We start from the raw sequence: 16267 nt of genomic DNA, 5'->3' as shown, positions 1-16267 counted from the left end.
GTTTCCGGGCAAACATCCCCCTCCCCCCTCCCCTTCCTTATGGGTGTTCCCCTCCCAACCCTCCCCCCATTGCCGCCCTCCCCCCATAGACTAGTTCACTGTGGGTTCAGTCTTAGCAGGACCCAGGGCTTCCCCTTCCACTGGTGCTCTTACTAGGATATTCATTGCTACCTATGGGGTCAGAGTCCAGGGTCAGTCCATGTATAGTCTTTAGGTAGTGGCTTAGTCCCTGGAAGCTCTGGTTGCTTGGCATTGTTGTACTTTTGGGGTCTCGAGCCCCTTCAAGCTCTTCAGTTCTTTCTCTGATTCCTTCAATAGGGGACCTATTCTCAGTTCAGTGGTTTGCTGCTGGCATTCCCCTCTATATTTGCTGTATTCTGGCTGTGTCTCTCAGGAGCGATCTACATCCGGCTCCTGTCGGTCTGCACTTCTTTGCTTCATCCATCTTGTCTAATTGGGTGGCTGTATATGTATGGGCCACATGTGGGGCAGGCTCTGAATGGGTGTTCCTTCAGTCTCTGTTTTAATCTTTGCCTCTCCCTTCCCTGCCAAGGGTATTCTTTTTCCTCATTTAAAGAAGGAGTGAAGCATTCACATTTTGATCATCCGTCTTGAGTTTCGTTTGTTCTAGGGATCTAGGGTAATTCAAGCATTTGGGCTAATAGCCACTTATCAATGAGTGCATACCATGTATGTCTTTCTGTGATTGGGTTAGCTCACTCAGGATGATATTTTCCAGTTCCAACCATTTGCCTACGAATTTCATAAACTCGTTGTTTTTGATAGCTGAGTAATATTCCATTGTGTAGATGTACCACATTTTCTGTATCCATTCCTCTGTTGAAGGGCATCTGGGTTCTTTCCAGCTTCTGGCTATTATAAATAAGGCTGCGATGAACATAGTGGAGCACGTGTCTCTTTTATATGTTGAGGCATCTTTTGGGTATATGCCCAAGAGAGGTATAGCTGGATCCTCAGGCAGTTCAATGTCCAATTTTCTGAGGAACCTCCAGACTGATTTCCAGAATGGTTTTACCAGTCTGCAATCCCACCAACAATGGAGGAGTGTTCCTCTTTCTCCACATCCTCGCCAGCATCTGCTGTCACCTGAGTTTTTGATCTTAGCCAATCGCACTGGTGTGAGGTGAAATCTCAGGGTTGTTTTGATTTGCATTTCCCTTATGACTAAAGATGTTGAACATTTCTTTAGGTGTTTCTCGGCCATTTGGCATTCCTCAGCTGTGAATTCTTTGTTTAGCTCTGAACCCCATTTTTTAATAGGGTTATTTGTTTCCCTGCGGTCTAACTTCTTGAGTTCTTTGTATATTTTGGAAATAAGGCCTCTATCTGTTGTAGGATTGGTAAAGATCTTTTCCCAATCTGTTGGTTGCCGTTTTGTCCTAACCACAGTGTCCTTTGCCTTACAGAAGCTTTGCAGTTTTATGAGATCCCATTTGTCGATTCTTGATCTTAGAGCATAAGCCATTGGTGTTTTGTTCAGGAAATTTTTTCCAGTGCCCAAGTGTTCCAGATGCTTCCCTAGTTTTTCTTCTATTAGTTTGAGTGTGTCTGGTTTGATGTGGAGGTCCTTGATCCACTTGGACTTAAGCTTTGTACAGGGTGATAAGGATGGATCGATCTGCATTCTTCTACATGTTGCCCTCCAGTTGAACCAGCACCATTTGCTGAAAATACTATCTTTTTTCCATTGGATGGTTTTGGCTCCTTTGTCAAAAATCAAGTGACCATAGGTGTGTGGGTTCATTTCTGGGTCTTCAATTCTATTCCATTGGTCTATCTGTCTGTCTCTGTACCAATACCATGCAGTTTTTATCACTATTGCTCTGTAATACTGCTTGAGTTCAGGGATAGTGATTCCCCCTGAAGTCCTTTTATTGTTGAGGATAGCTTTAGCTATCCTAGGTTTTTTGTTATTCCAGATGAATTTGCAAATTGTTCTGTCTAACTCTTTGAAGAATTGGATTGGTATTTTGATGGGGATTGCATTGAATCTGTAGATTGCTTTTGGTAAAATGGCCATTTTTACCATATTAATCCTGCCAATCCATGAGCATGGGAGGTCTTTCCATCTTCTGAGGTCTTCTTCAATTTCTTTCCTCAGTGTCTTGAAGTTCTTATTGTACAGATCTTTTACTTGCTTGGTTAAAGTCACACCGAGGTACTTTATATTATTTGGGTCTATTATGAAGGGTGTCGTTTCCCTAATTTCTTTCTCGGCTTGTTTCTCTTTTGTATAGAGGAAGGCAACTGATTTATTTGAGTTAATTTTATACCCAGCCACTTTGCTGAAGTTGTTTATCAGCTTTAGTAGTTCTCTGGTGGAACTTTTGGGATCACTTAAATATACTATCATGTCATCTGCAAATAGTGATATTTTGACCTCTTCTTTTCCGATCTGTATCCCTTTGATCTCCTTTTGTTGTCTGATTGCTCTGGCTAGAACTTCAAGAACTATATTGAATAAGTAGGGAGAGAGTGGGCAGCCTTGTCTAGTCCCTGATTTTAGTGGGATTGCTTCAAGTTTCTCTCCATTTAGTTTAATGTTAGCAACTGGTTTGCTGTATATGGCTTTTACTATGTTTAGGTATGGGCCTTGAATTCCTATTCTTTCCAGGACTTTTATCATGAAGGGGTGTTGAATTTTGTCAAATGCTTTCTCAGCATCTAATGAAATGATCATGTGGTTCTGTTCTTTCAGTTTGTTTATATAATGGATCACGTTGATGGTTTTCCGTATATTAAACCATCCCTGCATGCCTGGGATGAAGCCTACTTGATCATGGTGGATGATTGTTTTGATGTGCTCTTGAATTCGGTTTGCCAGAATTTTATTGAGTATTTTTGCGTCGATATTCATAAGGGAAATTGGTCTGAAGTTCTCTTTCTTTGTTGTGTCTTTGTGTGGTTTAGGTATAAGAGTAATTGTGGCTTCATAGAAGGAATTCGGTAGGGCTCCATCTGTTTCAATTTTGTGGAATAGTTTGGATAATATTGGTATGAGGTCTTCTATGAAGGTTTGATAGAATTCTGCACTAAACCCGTCTGGACCTGGGCTCTTTTTGGTTGGGAGACCTTTAATGACTGCTTCTATTTCCTTAGGAGTTATGGGGTTGTTTAACTGGTTTATCTGTTCCTGATTTAACTTCGATACCTGGTATCTGTCTAGGAAATTGTCCATTTCCTGAAGATTTTCAAATTTTGTTGAATATAGGTTTTTATAGTAAGATCTGATGATTTTTTGAATTTCCTCCGAATCTGTAGTTATGTCTCCCTTTTCATTTCTGATTTTGTTAATTTGGACACACTCTCTGTGTCCTCTCGTTAGTCTGGCTAAGGGTTTATCTATCTTGTTGATTTTCTCAAAGAACCAACTTTTGGTTCTGTTGATTCTTTCTATGGTCCTTTTTGATTCTACTTGGTTGATTTCAGCTCTGAGTTTGATTATTTCCTGCCTTCTACTCCTCCTGGGTGTATTTGCTTCTTTTTGTTCTAGAGCTTTTAGGTGTGCTGTCAAGCTGCTGACATATGCTCTTTCCTGTTTCTTTCTGCAGGCACTCAGCGCTATGAGTTTTCCTCTTAGCACAGCTTTCATTGTGTCCCATAAGTTTGAGTATGTTGTATCTTCATTTTCATTAAATTCTAAAAAGTTTTTAATTTCTTTCTTTATTTCTTCCTTGACCAGGTTATCATTGAGTAGAGCATTGTTCAATTTCGACGTATATGTGGGCATTCTTCCCTTATTGTTATTGAAGACCAGTTTTAGGCCGTGGTGGTCCGATAGCACGCATGGGATTATTTCTATCTTTCTGTACCTGTTGAGGCCCGTTTTTTGACCAATTATATGGTCAATTTTGGAGAAAGTACCATGAGGAGCTGAGAAGAAGGTATATCCTTTTGCTTTAGGATAGAATGTTCTATAAATATCCGTTAAGTCCATTTGGCTCATGACTTCTCTTAGTCTGTCTACATCACTGTTTAATTTCTGTTTCCATGATCTGTCCATTGATGAGAGTGGGGTGTTGAAATCTCCCACTATTATTGTGTGAGGTGCAATGTGTGTTTTGAGCTTTAGTAAGGTTTCTTTTACATATGTAGGTGCCCTTGTATTTGGGGCATAGATATTTAGGATTGAGAGTTCATCTTGGTTGATTTTTCCTTTGATGAATATGAAGTGTCCTTCCTTATCTTTTTTGATGACTTTTAGTTGGAAATTGATTTTATTTGATATTAGAATGGCTACTCCAGCTTGCTTCTTCTGACCATTTGCTTGGAAAGTTGTTTTCCAGCCTTTCACTCTGAGGTAGTGTCTGTCTTTGTCTCTGAGGTGTGTTTCCTGTAGGCAGCAGAATGCAGGGTCCTCGTTGCGTATCCAGTTTGTTAATCTATGTCTTTTTATTGGGGAGTTGAGGCCATTGATATTGAGAGATATTAAGGAATAGTGATTATTGCTTCCCGTTATATTCATATTTGATGTGAGGTTATGTTTGTGTGCTTTCATTCTCTTTGTTTTGTTGCCAAGACGATTAGTTTCTTGCTTCTTCTAGGGTATAGCTTGCCTCCTTATGTTGGGCTTTACCATTTATTATCCTTTGTAGTGCTGGATTTGTAGAAAGATATTGTGTAAATTTGGTTTTGTCATGGAATATCTTGGTTTCTCCATCAATGTTAATTGAGAGTTTTGCTGGATACAGTAATCTGGGCTGGCATTTGTGTTCTCTTAGGGTCTGTATAACATCAGTCCAGGATCTTCTGGCCTTCATAGTTTCTGGCGAGAAGTCTGGTGTGATTCTGATAGGTCTCCCTTTATATGTTACTTGACCTTTTTCCCTTACTGCTTTTAATATTCTTTCTTTATTTTGTGCGTTTGGTGTTTTGACAATTATGTGACAGGAGGTGTTTCTTTTCTGGTCCAATCTATTTGGAGTTCTGTAGGCTTCCTGTATGTCTATGGGTATCTCTTTTTTTAGGTTAGGGAAGTTTTCTTCTATGATTTTGTTGAAGATATTTACTGGTCCTTTGAGCTGGGAGTCTTCACTCTCTTCTATACCTATTATCCTTAGGTTTGATCTTCTCATTGAGTCCTGGATTTCCTGTATGTTTTGGACCAGTAGCTTTTTCTGCTTTACATTATCTTTGACAGTTGAGTCAATGATTTCTATGGAATCTTCTGCTCCTGAGATTCTCTCTTCCATCTCTTGTATTCTGTTGGTGAAGCTTGTATCTACAGCTCCTTGTCTCTTCTTTTGGTTTTCTATATCCAGGGTTGTTTCCATGTGTTCTTTCTTGATTGCTTCTATTTCCATTTTTAATTCCTTCAACTGTTTGATTGTGTTTTCCTGGAATTCTTTCAGGGATTTTTGCGATTCCTCTCTGTAGGCTTTTACTTGTTTATTAATGTTTTCCTGTGCTTCCCTAAGTGTGTTCAGGTCTTTCCTGAAGTCCTCCAGCATCATGATCAAATATGATTTTGAAACTAGATCTTGCTTTTCTGGTGTGTTTGGATATTCCATGTTTGTTTTGGTGGGAGAATTGGGCTCCGATGATGGCATGTAGTCTTGGTTTCTGTTGCTTGGGTTCCTGCGCTTGCCTCTCGCCATCAGATTATCTCTAGTGTTACTTTGTTCTGCTATTTCTGACAGTGGCTAGACTGTCCTATAAGCCTGTGTGTCAGGAGTGCTGTAGACCTATTTTCCTCTCTTTCAGTCAGTTATGGGGACAGAGTGTTCTGCTTTCGGGCGTGTAGTTTTTCCTCTCTACAGGTCTTCAGCTGTTCCTGTGGGCCTGTGTCTTGAGTTCACCAGGCAGCTTTCTTGCAGCAGAAAATTTGGCCTTACCTGTGGTCCCCAGGCTCAGGTTTGCTCGTGGGGTGCTGTCCAGGGGCTCTCTGCAGCGGCAGCAACCAGGAAGACCTGTGCCGCCGTTTCCGGGAGCTTCAGTGCACCAGGGTTCCAGATGGTCTTTGGCTTTTTCCTCTGGCGTCCGAGATGTGTGTGTAGAGAGCAGTCTCTTCTGGTTTCCCAGGCTTGTCTGCCTCTCTGAAGGTTCAGCTCTCCCTCCCACGGGATTTGGGTGCAGAGAACTGTTTATCCGGTCTGTTTCCTTCTGGTTCTGGTGGTGTCTTAGGCACAGGGGTCCTGCCGCTCCTGGGCCCTCCCCCACGGGAGCCCAGAGGCCTTATACAGTTTCCTCTTGGGCCAGGGATGTGGGCAGGGGTGAGCAGTGTTGGTGGTCTCTTCCGCTCTGCAGCCTCAGGAGTGCCCACCTGTTCTTTAGTTGTCTTACTACAATAACTAAAACTTCAAGTACATATTGAATAGATAGGGGAAAAATGGACTGCTTTGTCTTCTCCCTGGAATTAGTAGGATTGCATTGTTTCTCTCCATTTAATTAGATATTTGTTATTAGTTTGCCTTTATTGTGTTTATGTATATGCCTTGTATCCCTTATCTCTCCAAGCCTTTTAACATGAGGGGATGTTGGATTTTCTCAAAGGCTCTTTCAGCACGTAGTTATGATCATGTAATTTTTTTCTTATATTCATGGATTTACATATATTGAAGCACCTCTCTATCCCTGGGATTAAGCCTACTTGATCATGATTGATGATGTTTTCAATGTGTTCTTGGATTTGATTTGGAAGTATTTTATTGAGCATTTTTGCATCAGTATTCATAAGGAAAATAAGTCTGAAATTCTCTTTTTTGAGTCTACCTGTGCTTTAGGTATCAAGATGACTGTGGCCTCATAGAATCAGTTTGGCACTGTTTCTTCTGTATTTTTTTATGGAATAGTTTGAGGGGTGTTGAGACTTCTTTAAAAGTATGGTAGACTGACACGTAAGATATGCTGTCTTTTTTACACTGGATGGTTTTGACTTCTTTGTCAAAGATTAGCTGACCATAACTGTGTGGATTTAATTCTGGGTCTTCAATTCTATTCCATTGATCTACCTGTTTGTTCCTGTACAAATACTATGCGATTTTTTATCTCTTTCTCTGTAGTAGAGCTTGAGGTCAGGGATTGTAATTCCTCCAGAAGTTCTCTTATTGTTGAGAAGTTTTTGCTATCCTGGGTTTTTTTGTTTTTCCAAATGAGTTTGAGAATTGTGCTTTCTATCACTGTAAAGAATTGAGTTGGAATTTTGTTGAATTGAATTGAATTGAATCTGTAGATTGCTTTTGGTAAGATAGCCATTTTTTACTGTGTTAATGCTGTTGATCCTTGAGTGTGGGAGATCTTTCCATATTCTGAGGTCTTCTTCAAGTGTTTGCTGACAGAAGCCTGATATAGCTGTCTCCTGAGGCTCTGCCAGAGCGCGACTAATACAGATGCGGATGCTTGTAGCCAACCATTACACTGAGCACAGGGACATGAATGGAAGAGTGAGAGGAAGGACTGAAGGAGCTGAAGGGCTCTGCAACCCCATGGGAAGAACAACAGACCCCTCAGAGCTCCCAAGGACTCAACCACTAACCAAGGAGTACACATGGGGGGACCTATGGCTCCAGCTGTATATGAAGCAGAGGATTGTTTTATCTGGCATCAATGGGATGGGATGATGCTCCAGCATAGAGGAATGATAGGGTGGTGAGACAGGAGGGATTGGCTTGGGAGCACCCTCATAGAAGAAGGTTGACATAGTGGGATAGGTGTTTGCAGGGATGGGGAGAACAAGAAGGGGGTAACATTTGAAATATACATAAATAAAATAACCAATTAAAAAATTATAAAAAGTCTGGTAGATTTCTGAGCTGTAACCATCAGGCCCTAGTCTTTTTTCAGGGGGAGACTGTTAATGACTGCTTTTATTTTCTTATGGGTTATATGACTGTTTAAGTTGTTTTCTTGATCTTGGTTTAACTTTAGAAAATTAAATCTATCCAGAAAATAGTCCATTCCCTTTAGATTTTTCCAAATTCTTCAATTTCCATTTTTTCCAATTTTACAGGCTTTTGAAGTAAGACCTAATGATTCTTTTAATTTCCTCAGTGTTTGTTGTTAGGTTCCCTTTTTCATTTCTGATTGTGTTAATTTGAATATTCTGTCTGCCATTTAGTTAGTTTAGCTAAGGGTTTGTCTTGATATTCTCAAAGAACCAGTTCTTGATTTCATTAATACTTTCTATTGTTTCCTTTATTTCTACTTTACTGGTTTCAGTCCTGAGTTTGATTGTTTACTACCTTCTACTCTTCTTGGATATGTTTGGTTCTTTTTGTTCTAGAGCTTTTAGATGTGCTATTAAGTTGCGAGTATGAGATCTCTCCATTTTTTTAATGAAGGGGCTAATGAATTGTCCTGTTAACACTGCATTCTTTGTATCCCATAATTCTGGGTATGCTGTGCTTTTATTTTCATTGAAATCTAGAAAGTCTTTCATTTCTTTTTTGAATTAATGATCATTGAGTAAAGAATTGTTTGGTTTTCTTGAGTTGGTAGGCTATCTATTGGAGAAATGCAGTTTTAATCCATGATATTCCAATAAGATGCAAGGGGTTATTTCAATTTTCTTGTATCTGCTTATGCTTGTGTTATGGCTGAATATATGCTCAATTTTGGATAAGGTTCTATGAGGTGCTGAGAAAGTATATTCTCTTGTGTTTAGGTGAAATGTTTTATACCTATGTTAAATCAATTTCATTTGTAACATGTTTTATTCATTACTTTTATGTTTAGTTTCTGTTTCAGTGACCTTTCCATTGGTGAGACTGAGGTGTTGAATTCTCCCAATATTGATCTGTGGGGTCTGCTATGCAACTTAAGCTTTAGTAATGTCTCTTTCATGAATAAGGGTGCCCTTGCATTTGGGTCATAGATGTTCTAAATTGAGATGTCATCTTAGTGGCTTTTCCCGTTGATCAGTATGAAGTGTAGTTCTCCATCTCTTTTCATTACTTTTGGTTGAAGTTATATTTTATTAAATATTAGAATGGCAACCCTGGTTTGTTTTGTGGGGCTTGAAAAACCTTTTCTAGTCCGGTTGCTGAAGTGTGTTTCTTGTTTGCAGCAGAATAATGGCTCCGGTTTTCATATCCATTGTGTTAGCCTTGTCTTTTTATTGGGGAAGTGATTACCATTGATGTGGGGAGATACTAATGACCAGTGAATGTTAATTTCTGTTATTTTGATGTAGATGGTAGTAGTGTCTGTACATCTTGGGTGTAGTTACCCTCTGTATGTGGGAGTTTTCCTTTTAGTACCCTCTATTCAGCTGGATTATTAGAAAGACATATTTTAAATTTTCTTTTTCTTCTATTCCTTACTTTATAGGTTTGGACCTTTCATAGTGTCTTGGATGCTTTGTGTCATAATACTTTTAAATTTATTGTTCTCTTTGACCGACGAATCAATTTCTTCTATTATATCTTCTGTACCTGAGATTCTCTCTTCCATTTTTTATATGCTTGTGTAATTAGTTCCTATTCCTATTCTCTTTCTTAGGTTTTCTGTCTCCTGGATTCTTCATATGGTGTTTCCTCTATTGCTTCTTTTGTCATTGTCAACTCTTAAACAGTTTTATTCATTACTTTTATCATTTTTATTGTATTTTCCTGTATTTCTTTGTATTTATTCATTTCTTCCCAGAAACAAATTGGGTTTTTCTGAATTTCTTGGAAGGATTTATTCATTTCCTCTTCTGAATCCTCTGTTTTCTTTATAAGATCAGATTTCAGGTCATTTTCTTGCACTTCAGGTATGTTAGGATATCCAGAGATAGCTCTAGTGTTGTAGGTGGGTTCTGGTGGTACCATATAACCCCAACATTTGATGAATATGTTCTTACACTAGCTTTTCACCATCTTATTGTCCTTGGTGATGGCAGGCCTGGTAGGCCCTGATTGCAGCAGAATCTGGAACTGCAGATAGAGTTCTTAGTCCCAGGTGGCAACACACCTTTAGGAATGCAGACAAAGCTGGTAATCCCTCATGACAGCAGGCCATCTTGGGTTGGAGACACTGGTGTCGCAGATGGTAGCAGACCTTCAGGGATGCAGACAGAGCTTGTTGTCCATGATGGTTGCAGGCCTCTGGGGTTGTAGATAGAGGTGTGGACTGGAGCATCAAACATAGTGGAGGTGGGGAGGTTCTCACTACTGCTGGACTTACTGGGCATCACAGTAGGCGAGGACTTGGGACGTGGGGATCTCACCTGGTTGTACCAGGTGACATGAGGCCTCCAGAGATGCAAGCAGAGCTGTGGCTGAGGCAATGGAGGGCAGGGAAGGGACAGAACAGGACTCAATGCTGCTGGTCCCTGATGGCTGCTGCCCTCTAAGATTCCTATTGATGGTTTTGTCAAATGCAGATTTTAAGTAGAGGAAGAACTGTTGGTTAGGATAATTTAGTTTTTTGCTAATGTATTTACTTTTTCCATATGGTCTGTATGTTTAGTACTGGTATAGAATATTCTTTATCCCAGTACTTTAGATCCAGAAGCAAGGATATAGGGTGAATACCATGATCATGTGAGTTATATAGTATATTCTTAAGCGACCAAAGCTATACTCTCTCTTAAAACATAAACAAGTAGTGAAACCATGCTTATATGATCCAACGAAAAGCTCCTTTCTCAATATACTTTACTACATGATCATTTATTTGTCATATCTTCTATAAGGTACCATGTTTAAATACGAATTATCATTTCCATTCATTTGCTATAGATCAGATATGAGCTTCTTCTGAGCATCCAGTTAATGATTTTGAAAACCAAAAGAACTCTGTTGAGAGCTTTATCCTGAGAGTTGCTAATACATCTTTCTTAGAAAATGTATAAAAAACATCCATTATTGAATCTCTTACTCATGCATTAATCACTGTCATCCTTAATTGCACTTTTTTTCAGAGAATAATCGTGTATGTATCAAACATCATGAAGTCTTGGATCGAGAAACAAAGTACAGTGCCTCTGAGCATGTGAATATTGAAGAGAAGTCTAATAAATCAAATGAATGTGGCAGAATGATAGAGGAGTCCTCGAAAAGTACACCTTGTCAAACTAACGACGAAGATACCTCCATTGAATCATCAAACAGACATAAAACTGAGAATGCCAGAGAACCATGCAAATATAAAGATTGTGTGAACAGCTTAAATTTGTGCTCCATCACTAGCCAAAATCAAACAGTGCACATAGGAATGAGAGAACACAACAAAGCACAGTATGATAAAGTTTTTCTCTCTAACTATAAAATTGTGCAAAAAGGAATCAATGGTGGAATGAAATCACACAAGTGCAGGAAGTCTGGAAAATTCTTCAAGGTGCACTCAAGCCTGAGTAGGCATCAGAGAGCTCATAGTAGAGAGAAGCACTATAAATGTACAAAGTGTAGTAAATCCTTTCTGCATTTGTCACACCTCAAACTGCATTACAAAATCCATTATGGAGGATATCCCTACAAATGTACAGAATGTGGTAAGTGCTTTTATCATGTATCAGACTTTGAAAGGCATAACAGAATCCACGTTGAAGAGAATACTTACAAATGTAGTTTTTGTGGCAAATCCTTTATCTGCTGCTCAGAATTTAGAAAACATCAGAAAATTCATGAAGGAGAGATGCTTTCTGAATGTAATCAAGATGCTAGGTCAATCTGTACATTTTCCTGTCGTGAATACCATTACAGGGATGGTATAAGAGAAAAATGTTTCAGATGTAAAGAATGTGGCAAAACCCTTTCCACATCCTCAGGACTTAAAATACATCATAGAATTCATACAGGAGAGAAACCTTACAAATGTACTGAATGTGACAAATCCTTTACCCAGAAAAGCAATCTTAGAATGCATCAGAAAATTCATACAGGAGAGAATACTTTCAAATGCAGTGATTGTAACAAATGCTTTACCCAAAAATGCCTTCTTAGAATTCATCAGAGAACTCATTCAGGAGAGAAACCTTATAAATGTAATGAATGTGACAAAGCCTTTGCTGGTAGCTCATATCTTAGGAGTCATCAGAGAATTCATTCAGGAAAGAAACCCTACAAATGTAGTGAATGTGACAAATCCTTTAACCGGAAGGACCATCTTAGAATTCATCAGAGAGTACATACAGGAGAGAAACCGTATAAATGTAGTGAATGCGACAAATGCTTTACCCAGAAAGGCAGTGTTAGAATTCATCAGAGAATTCATACAGGAGAGAAACCTTACAAATGTAGTAAATGTGATAAATCTTTTACCAAGAAAGATGGTCTTGTAATTCATCAGATCATTCATACAGGAGAAGAACCTTATAAATGCAGTGAATGTGACAAATCCTTTAACCGGAAAGACCATCTTAGAACTCATCAGAGATTTCATACAGGAGAAAGAATTTACAAATGTAGTGAATGTGATGAATACTTTACCCAGAAAAGCAGTCTAAGAATTCATCAGAAAATTCATACAGGAGACAAGACTTACAAATGCAGTGTTTGTGGCAAATCCTTTAACCGGAGAAACCATCTTAGAACTCATGAGAGAATTCATGCAGGAGAGAAGCCTTATGATTGTACGGAATTTGAAAATTCCTTTACCCACAATGGCTCTCTTAGAATTCATCATCGACTTCATTCAAGAAAGAAAGTTTACAAATGCAGTGAATGTGACAAATCCTTTACTAGCAGCTCATATGTTAGAATACATCAAAGAATTCATTCAGGAGAGAAACCTTACAAATGTAGTGAATGTAACAAATGCTTCACTAGTGGCTCATATCTTAGAATGCATCAAAGAATTCATACAGGAGACAAACCTTACAAATGTGGTGAATGTGATAAATGTTTTACCCAGAAATGCAGTCTGAGAATTCACCAGAGAAGTCATACAGGAGAAAAACCTTACAAATGTGGTAATTGTGAGAGGTCCTTTACAAGTGGCTCATATCTTAGAATACATCAGAGAATTCATAAAGGAGAGAAACCTTACAAATGTAGTGAATGTGACAAATCTTTTACCCAGAAAGGCTATCTTCGAATTCATCAGAGAATTCATAAAGGAGAAAAACCTTACAAAGGTAATAAATGTGAAAAATCCTTTACCCAGAAACGCTGACTTGTGAAACTCATCAGAGAATTCATATAGGAGAAAAACCTTAAATGCAGGGAATGTAGCAAATCCCTTGACAGGAGGAAAAACTGTATTAGAACTTATTAGGAATTTCATACAAGAAATAAAACATATAAATGTATAGAATTTGATAAATTGTTTAACCAGAAGAGCTGTCTTAGAATTCATCAGAGACTTCATTCTAGAAACTTTATAAATGCAGTGAATGTGGCAAATCCTTTACCAAGACAAACTACCTTAGACCTCATCAGAGAAAACAAGAGAGAAATGTTATATGTTTAGTGAATATACAAATCCTTAACTATTGACACATCTCCTAGAATGCACCAAAGAATCCAGACAGGAGAGAAACTTTACAGTTGGAGTTTATGAGAAGTCTTTACACATATCTCATGTCTTAGAAAACATCTGAAAATTTATAGTGGGAGAAAGTCTCTCTATAAAGTCATGTTCTTTAAGAAACTTGAGCATCCACACTAGAGAAATATGATGGTCATAAACTTGTGAAAACCTTGAGTAATGTTCACATCTAAGAATATATCAAGAGTTTATGTTAAGGGAAAATCAGAAAATGACAATGTAGGAAATATTTTTATTAAAATGTTTTACTTGTTAAACTTCATACTTTAACTTTTAGTGAATCTTTGAACTTTGCTCAAACTTTAGTAAACTTGTTCATCCTCCAATAATCCATAATGAAGACAAAATGAAGAAACCAGCAGAATATGGTATTGTGTAACAATTTTCTGCAGACTGAAATGATCTATTCTGAAGGGATTGTGATTAAGGCAGCAAATACATACCTCAAAAATAGTTTCAAGAAATCCCTGAAGTGACAGCATTCTCTGCTTAAGTCAAATAATTAAATCCAGACAAATTATGCCTCTTAAAAGAGGATTTGACAAAGTGCTGGCAAAGTAAGATGGATTTACTAAATAAATTATTACTCATTAGTTTTTCCATCTGAGATGTATATGTACTAGGATATAAAACTACTCAGACATGTGTAATATATGCTAAATTGTTAATATTACCCCTTATGGTGTAAAAAACTTTACTATGTATGCTGTGAGAATATCAAGCTGTACTACATTTACAGTTAGAAATCAGTATACATTAGGACAAAATTCAAAACCATCTTTTAAACAATGCCTGCATCTATCCCTGTCCTACCACCTAGGTCTTCTCTACCTCCCCTATTTAATCAACCTCCTACCAGCTCTTTTCTACTACCCATTGTCTTTTCAAAACCCTAGACCTTTCCTCAGATCCTTGTTCTGGGGTGACATATCCTTCTGTCCTTGCTCCCTTAGAGACATTTTCTAACAATTGTTACCTGTATGTCTGTGGGGGTATGTTGGAATAGGTGGTGTCTTTGGTAGGAAGTATGTCTCTAGGGGTGAGCTTTAAGGCCCTACTCTTTGTTGCCTGGAAGAAAGTCCTCCTGGCTGCCTTTGGATCAAGATGTAGAACTCTCAATACCTTCTCCAGTACCATGTCTGCTTGGACTTTGCCATGCTTCCTGTCCTGAAGATAATGGACTGAACCTCTGAAAGTATAAAAAAGACTCAAATGTTGTTCTTATAAGAGTTGTCCTTGGTCATGGTGTCTCTTCACATAAATAAAACCCAAACTAAGACAATGATACTTTCTCCTCTGTAGATATCTACAATACCCATTTCAGCATGTGTTCATATTCCTTAATTTCTCCTAATTGATTCCAATGTTTAAAATCACTTCCTTATGTGGAGGCAACTATCAGCAGATTGTACCCTCTTCCCTATCAAACAGAGGGAACAGATTCTTGCAAAAGCAACTGAAGGACTCCCTGGAATAACTTGAGTGGTTTATGGCCAGAGGGTAGAGGGAACTGATGCACTCTGCCAAGATCGAGACCACAAATGGGACTACAACACAGTGGCAGAAGGTCACACAGTGAGTACCACCAGGTTCTCTTAGAAGGGATGGAACAGGCAGCCTGAAGTCCCACTAACATATCTAAGGGAGCAGTGTGAAACATGGCCCAGATGAAATTCCTTAAGCTTTCCTGGACACCTATCAGTTACATACCCTTATGTGTTACTAATGTGATCATCTATCACAAAAAAAGGAAAAATCTAGGAACATTGTCTCTCAATAATATTAAAAATGGTCCCTCAGAAACACAGAAGTCAATGTAAGGAATAAGGAACATGACTACCTCAGTTTTGAAGGTAGGAGCCATTTATTGTAAGTCCCGGTTGCTTTTGCTAAGTCTGTTTCCTGGGGCTAGATCTGCCCCAATGCTTGACCTTGACTTGATTTTGAAAAGACCCTATCCTCTCAAGTCACCGTTTTTAATAATTTTGGGGAAAAAATGAAAACCCTTCTATATTTCCTTATTGCTCCATTTTCTCTCTTCTGTAAACCTGCTTTGAAACTACTTGTGATTTTACTTGCTAAAAAGGGCCCAAGAAATGGATGTGCATTCTGTTTAAATCAACTTAGGAGGCAGTTATTGGCCAACTTTTGGTTGGTCCAGGATAAAGCTTGCTTTAAATTTGACTAAAAAATATAGCAGTGGTTTTATTCTTGACTGGTGAGTTTAACAAGGCCTAGTCTTGTGATCCATAGGAAATGAGCACTTAATTCAAAATCTAATAGAGAGTTAATTAAAATACACTGTGCTGGGGATCAGTGAGCACCAGAGAGAGCACTTGCCTAGCTTCTAAAAGGACATGAAGTCAATGCCTAGTCCTGAATGGAGGGAGTGGAAAAAAACCACTATTTTTAAAGCAGTTATTACATGTATTTATTTATTGTATGTGTGGGATCCCCTATGCCACACCACACTTAGAGAGGTCATAGGGTATTTATAGCTACCTAGTCTTATATGCTCTGTATGACTGAAAATGTCTGTGAACTTCTGATCCACTTGCCTCACAAATGCTAAGACTATGTGACCGGACCTACTGAGAATGCCTTTACTATAATCTTTAGGTGATACTAAATATCTCCTGGTGACTTCTGACCTATTTAATTACTTTTTCCTTTCTGGAAAGCTCGTAAGTGGAAGATTTACCCTGCTCGCTCAGTAGCTTGGAAAATATTTGTCATTGAGCTACCAGTTCAGTGAGTAAAAGACAGGAAAGCAATTTCACTAAACCTTTTTTTCACCTTTGTGTAACTTTTTTATTTAAATATTTTCATTAAATAT

The 16267-nt window shown here is 38.4% G+C and overlaps 1 protein-coding gene across 2 annotated transcripts in view; it reads left to right on the top strand.

Annotated features, from left to right (window-relative positions):
• Positions 1–14716, top strand: part of Zfp945 (zinc finger protein 945) — a 52512-nt gene extending 37796 nt beyond the window's left edge. For both annotated transcript variants that reach the window (XM_063277154.1, XM_006228099.5), the window contains exon 5: positions 10865–14716. In XM_063277154.1, coding sequence (XP_063133224.1) covers positions 10865–13056 — 2192 coding nt within the window. In that variant the 3' untranslated portion in view covers positions 13057–14716. The remainder of the gene's footprint in view (positions 1–10864) is intronic.
• The last annotated feature ends 1551 nt before the right edge of the window (positions 14717–16267 follow it).

This window comes from Rattus norvegicus, chromosome 1, assembly GCF_036323735.1.
Source record: "Rattus norvegicus strain BN/NHsdMcwi chromosome 1, GRCr8, whole genome shotgun sequence".
Taxonomy (NCBI): domain Eukaryota; kingdom Metazoa; phylum Chordata; class Mammalia; order Rodentia; family Muridae; genus Rattus; species Rattus norvegicus.
Note: the sequence above shows the minus strand (reverse complement) of the source record. Positions and strands in the feature narration are given on the sequence as shown.